The following is a 6,000-nucleotide window of genomic DNA, read 5'->3' on the forward strand; positions in this document are numbered from 1 at the left end:
CTTCACTTGTGCAGGTCTGTTACTATGCAGATTTGGTAGATCTTCTCAAGGATGAGTGTCCTTTGATGTAGAATGTCTTTTGATGTGGAGAAATACAGTCTTGGCAATTGCAGCTGTTGTCCTTCCTCTCCTGATCTAGTGAGTCATAGCCATTACTTTTTTCCCCCTTATCTAGTAAGTTATAGCCATTACTTTTTTCCCCCTTATCTAGTAAGTTATAGCCATTGGCCTCTTCCCGTGACCTTTACGCATCATTTAAGCAAGTCTTGTTATTTATACAAGGCATATGTTAACTCTCAATATGTCTCTTCCCCCTTCTCGATTTTATGAACAAAGTTAACCCGTTCATTACACTATGATTGAAACAATAGACAAAAGTATAGCCAAGCAATTAACTAGTAATTATTCGTAAGTTTTGCAGTTCTTTGCTCTTACGACTAGATGTTCCTGTACGCTAGATGAGAACAATGCTGAAACTGAGCACATGTGATTGAAGCTGCGTAAAGCTTCAAGATCAAAGAACAAGGACAAGAATAAAGACTTCAAGGACAGCCAGCAAGAACTTCAAATGGGTCGGTGGTCGCAAAAGCAGCCCTTCAACTCAAATGGATCCTTCATTGTGCATGATCGGATGTAGGCAGTACCAAGATAGTCAGTTGCAATCATTTTTATGTATATATATACTAATCTGATTAATATGCAATTAGTTATTCTGTGTAACCTGTTTGTGCTAAAGCTGTGGCATGCACGCTAGGTGGAATTATCCCCCGTGCATCCAGCACTGCAATAAAGAATGCCTGCTTTCTAAAACTCCAAAACAACTCTTAGAGAAGTTCTTCGACTGGCTTTCCGGTATCACAGGTGCTTATGATGTCACATGTGATTGAGTAGGTGACACGGCCCAGGTGATGGCAAACAGAGCTGGAGATGGAGGGGAAGAAGCTGGGGTGTTGGCAGTGAGGACACTCCTGCTGTGCAGGTGCTTATGATGTCACTAGTGGCTGAGTAGCTTATAGAGCTGGAGCATGTAACTTGTTCGTGCAGCAGCTTCTGATGTCACTGGTGGCTCTGTAGCTCTTTGGGCAGGATAATGCAGATACTGAAAGCATGAACAAGCCCCTAAAGAAGTGGAAGGCAGAAAAAAACCCCAAGATTCTGGGGGTGTTGGAGGCCACACTGCGGGCCAAGACTGACAAAGCCATCTCTCTCCCTGCACTCACTCGTGTCTCCCAAAACCTTCTCACTTCCCCTGCAGTAATGAGACCTCACTCCAGGAGGTTCATGCATTCTCCAGGCTCATGGATGTTTCCTGAATTCCAGGCAAGTGTGGGTAGTGAAGGAGAGGAAGACAGGAAGGTCGGCTCACGGGCCATGAGGAGCAGCGTGCAGCCACCCCCAGCAATGTACGTTCCCCATCTCCCAGGGGGAGGCATGTTCCCCTGATGGAATATTCTCATGTAACCCCTGGTTTGTGCAGGGTCCTGCAGCCACACTCCCAGGGCACACCTACTCCTCCTCCACCTACAGACATCAACTGCTTTCCATTGCTGGGCTCAGGCATGGTTGTAAGGATTTGCTAAAGCCCTGAACCATCACTTGGATTCTCACTGACTTTCCTCCACCCTCTCTCACATCACTAGACACCACCAATCACTGCCTAATCACTACTGAAAAGTTAAGCAGCTGTCAAGGCTTTCCTCAGCTAATGACCATGTTTCTCCATTCATAGATACGAGAACGACCAGTGGAGGAAACACCGCAAGATGTGTGAGGGGAGGACCTCTCTGAAGCACCTCTGTGCTCTTGGAGGTCTGAGTGCTTCTGCAAGTCTCCAGGAGTTCATTTGGTGCCATGAATTTAGTGTTCCTTTCTTGTAACACAAAGCCTTTTGCTGATCCAGACACCCTCAGGGTGGCCGATTAGACCACAGCACTTCTTCATGTCCGTAAACTTAAGTTCTTTAATTTCATTAATTCTGTAACCCAATGTGGGGCTGAACATGAGACAACAGCCAATATTGTCACCAAGATCTAGTAAATGCAAAACGATGAAGAAGAGCTCTCCCTATGGCACATGACTCCATTCCAGCGGAGGAATAGCTCCATAGGCCACCCTGAACATGATGAGGAGGGACAGGTTCCACTGCCTTTAATTTGGCATCAGCTGTCATTTCAGTTGGCCAAAGGAAATTCCCAGGAGCCACCAAGAAGAGGCGCTCAGATGTTGTCCTGTCTCTACATCTGCCTGCACATATCCTTGATCTGTCTCTATTACCTGCACACCTCTTTGACCACCTCTGGCACCTCCAATGTCACCAGACATTTGCATATGAACACCTCACTCCTGGCCTCCATCACCATTAGTTAGCGTGGGAGCTGAGACAAGGAGCTGACACAAGGAGCTGACATGTAGGTGCCTCTTTAATGCAGACCTGCACTGAGGCAAGAGGAATCCCATCTTAAGTGGGTTTGTGGTGGGCATGGGAGGGTGCTGAGTCCCCTTCCAGCCCCAGGACTACAATCCCAGCATGAGATGCCTCCATGGACTCTGCTGACTCCCTTCCCTCAGCAGGGCTAAAGGAGATCCCTGCCTGTCACTGCCTGCGTGTCCTGCCCAATGATGGCACAAGAAAGAGGCTGCCCAGGGAAGTGGTTGAGTCACCCTCCGTGGAGGTATTTCAAAGACATGGTGTTAAGGGACATGATTTAGTGGTGGACTAGCTGGTGTTAGGTTCACCGTTGGACTTGGTGATCTTAAGGGTCTTTTCCAACCTCAGTGATTCTATGATTCTCGGTGAAGTTGATTCTTGGACCCAAGTCTGTCTCTCAGCAGAGCAATGACCCTGCTGGAAAGCAGTGTCTCTCCCCAGGTGCGGGAGGGAACATCAGTGATTGCTTCAGCCTGTTTCCCAGCAGGTTCCCCTGGAGGCCCACGGACACCTGGAGGGAGCCAAGAGAGGGAAGGAAAATTGTCACCATGGGCTGGTCCTCTGCTGCTGAGCTGGGCTGGGCTCCTGGGACAGAGGGAGCTCCTGGCAAGCAGGCAGCGCTGCAGAGAGACAGCTCTGCCCAGGAGCAGGGCTGGGGGCACTGCCTGCAGGCATCGAGAGGAGACCTGCAAGGCAGAGAGAGCTTAAAGGCAGCGTGGAGTGGGAGGATGCTGAGAGCTCACTGCGGGAGAAATCTTCACAGCCCTCTGCATGGTGAGTCTGTGGGTGCAGGGCAATAGAGCTTCAGTTTTCAGTCAGGACTACCTTCATTTCTCTGGTGTAGAGGAGAAGGGTGTGCTCCAGAGCAGGCTTCCCTGCTGCCCTGTCAGAGGGACAGGGCATGAGGGCTGCCTTCTCCTGGCACCAGCTGCAGGGCTGTGAAGCCGGGTGTGCATGCAGGGGTGCCCAGGGCTGTCCTTCAGAGCAGGGTCCTGGTGTTTCAGGGGCTGAGTGGTGGAGCAGGGACTTTGCTGCCTGCCAGGGTCAGCACTCAGCCTGCGCAGGGAGCTCCCCATGACAGTGTGGGGAGAAGGTGTGGGTGAAAGAAACGACCCCTGGAAGGGCAGAGCAGGGTGCTTCTGCTGTTGACAGCATGCTGCGTGGGTCAGGTTTGCTCACAGCTTAAGCTTGGGCATGGATTTTGGAGAAGAACGTCAAGGCAGCATTTACCTTTAAGGTAAGGAGTCTTTGCTATGAATTTTTCTCATCCTCGTGAGTGGTTGTGCAGTGTGACATTAAAATATATTTCTCCCCTCTGGAGAAGGCACCGAGATTCTAGTTGTCCTTAGGACTTGTCTCAAGTGCTCCTTAACCCCTGCACACACAGAGATGTCCCTGGGCACTGCCCGGCTGCCAGGAGGGGTCTGCAGGGCAGAGCTGAGCACACAGCGGGTGGTTTGGGGTCTGTGAGCAGGGACAGGGAGGTGACAAGGGGATGGAGAAGCAGCTGCTGACAGGGAGAGCTCCAGGCAGCAGAGACAGGGGCAGGGAGAGAGAGGGAGCTGCTCCCAGAAATGCCATGGGAGGGGGGATTCAGGCACCTCCCTGCCATCACCGGAGATAACCCGTGGCCTTTTCTCCCACCCAGCAGAGCCTCTGCCCTTATGGCCATGGGGACTCAGTCACCTTCTCAGTTGGGTCAGCCCTGAAGAGAAGCAATTATCAAATGCCCTACCGTCTGTCCCTCTCCTGCCTCCATTGGCAGCAGGTCTGTAGTGTTTATCCATTTTTGTCCTCCTGTCCCTGCTCCTCTTGTTCTTGTCACTGGAGAGGAATGGGGAGGGGGGATTTGGGTGCATTTCAGAGATTTGTCCATGTGAGGAAAATATCTCAATCCCCTCCTAATCGTCAGGCTCCCAGTGATGCAAATGAAAAAACTCTCCTTTAGCACACCCCATCTTTAGGACATTTGCTTCTTTCCCTGCCAAAAGCACTCCTGAAGTGACATGGGGAAACCAGAACAAACACTCAGAACAAAAACCCCAGTTTGGGTTGAAGTGGGAGTGACAATGCTGAAAAGCTCTTTGATATGACAAATGGATTTAATCTAGGATGACCCCATGTTCCTATTTACCTCTTGCTGTAGGTCAGGACTGACTCCTCTGTAGCCCACAGCAGAGCCCGCTGCTCCCAGTGGCACCCTCAGCCAGCACCAACCATATGTCTCAAGAAAGGGACCTGCCAAAGGTCTTTCTGAAATAGGAGAGGCAGCTTCGGTGGTGTTTCTATGAGAAACGCATTAGGTTTAGCTCAGAGAAGTCTATTCTAACTTGTCACCATCTTTCCCTCTCAAACAGTGCCTCATGCCCAGAAGAAGCTAATGTCCAACAGCAGCTCCATCACCGAGTTCCTCCTCCTGGCATTTGCAGACACGCGGCAGCTGCAGCTCTTGCACTTCTGGCTCTTCCTGGGCATCTACCTGGCTGCCCTCCTGGGCAACGGCCTCATCATCACTGCCATAGCCTGCGACCACCGCCTCCACACCCCCATGTACTTCTTCCTCCTCAACCTCTCCCTCCTCGACCTGGGCTCCATCTCCACCACTGTCCCCAAATCCATGGCCAATTCCCTGTGCGACACCAGGGCCATCTCCTACTGGGGATGTGCTGCACAGGTCTTTTTCTTTCTCTTCTTGATCACAGCGGAATATTCTCTCCTCACCATCATGGCCTACGACCGCTACGTTGCCATCTGCCAACCCCTGCACTACGGGACCCTCCTGGGCAGCAGAGCTTGTGTCCACATGGCAGCAGCTGCCTGGGGCAGTGGGTTTCTCAATGCTGTCCTGCACACGGCCAATACATTTTCACTACAACTCTGTCAGGGCAATGCTGTGGGCCAGTTCTTCTGTGAAATCCCCCACATCCTCAAGCTCTCCTGCTCACGCTCCTACCTCAGGGAAGTTGGGCTTCTTGTGCTTAGTGCCTGTTTAGCATTTGGTTGTTTTGTTTTCATTCTTTTCTCCTATGTGCAGATCTTCAGGGCCGTGCTGAGGATCCCCTCTGAGCAGGGACGCCACAAAGCCTTTTCCACGTGCCTCCCTCACCTGGCCGTGGTCTCCCTGTTTATCAGCACTGCAGTGTTTGCCTACCTGAAGCCCCCCTCCATCTCTTCCCCATCCCTCGATCTGGTGGTGGCAGTTGTGTACTCGGTGGTGCCTCCAGCAATGAACCCCCTCCTCTACAGCATGAGGAACCAGGAGATCAAGGATGCCCTGAGGAAAATGATGAGCGGGTGCTTTTCAGAAGCAATTAACTGATTGTTTTCTTTTGCAGAGCATTCATAATGTAACTCATTACAGGCTGTAGTGGTTTAACCCCAGCCAGCAACTAAGCACCACGCAGCCACTCACTCAGTCCCCCAACACCCAGTGGGATGGGGGAGAGAACTGGGAATAGAAGTAAAACTCGTGGGTTGAGATAAGAACGGTTTAATAGAACAGAAAAGAAGAAGCTAATAATGATAACGATAACACTAATAGAATGGCAGCAGTAATAATAAAAGGATTGGAA

General features: G+C 50.9%; 1 protein-coding gene across 1 annotated transcript; it reads left to right on the forward strand.

Moving 5' to 3' along the window:
- The first annotated feature begins 3,156 nt into the window (after positions 1-3,156).
- On the forward strand, positions 3,157-5,747 carry LOC142025835 (olfactory receptor 14J1-like). Its single transcript, XM_075018515.1, has 2 exons — positions 3,157-3,202; positions 4,786-5,747. The coding sequence occupies exons 1-2, from the start codon at positions 3,157-3,159 to the stop codon at positions 5,745-5,747; spliced, it is 1,008 nt and encodes a 335-aa protein (XP_074874616.1).
- The last annotated feature ends 253 nt before the right edge of the window (positions 5,748-6,000 follow it).

Source organism: Buteo buteo, chromosome 30 (genome assembly GCF_964188355.1).
Source record: "Buteo buteo chromosome 30, bButBut1.hap1.1, whole genome shotgun sequence".
Classification (NCBI taxonomy): domain Eukaryota; kingdom Metazoa; phylum Chordata; class Aves; order Accipitriformes; family Accipitridae; genus Buteo; species Buteo buteo.

Coding starts and splice junctions, on each gene's coding strand:
- LOC142025835 (XM_075018515.1), top strand. CDS start 3,157: ATGCTGAGAGCTCACTGCGGGAGAAATCTTCACAGCCCTCTGCATG. Junction 3,203..4,785: donor TCTTCACAGCCCTCTGCATG/GTGAGTCTGTGG, acceptor CCTCTCAAACAG/TGCCTCATGCCCAGAAGAAG.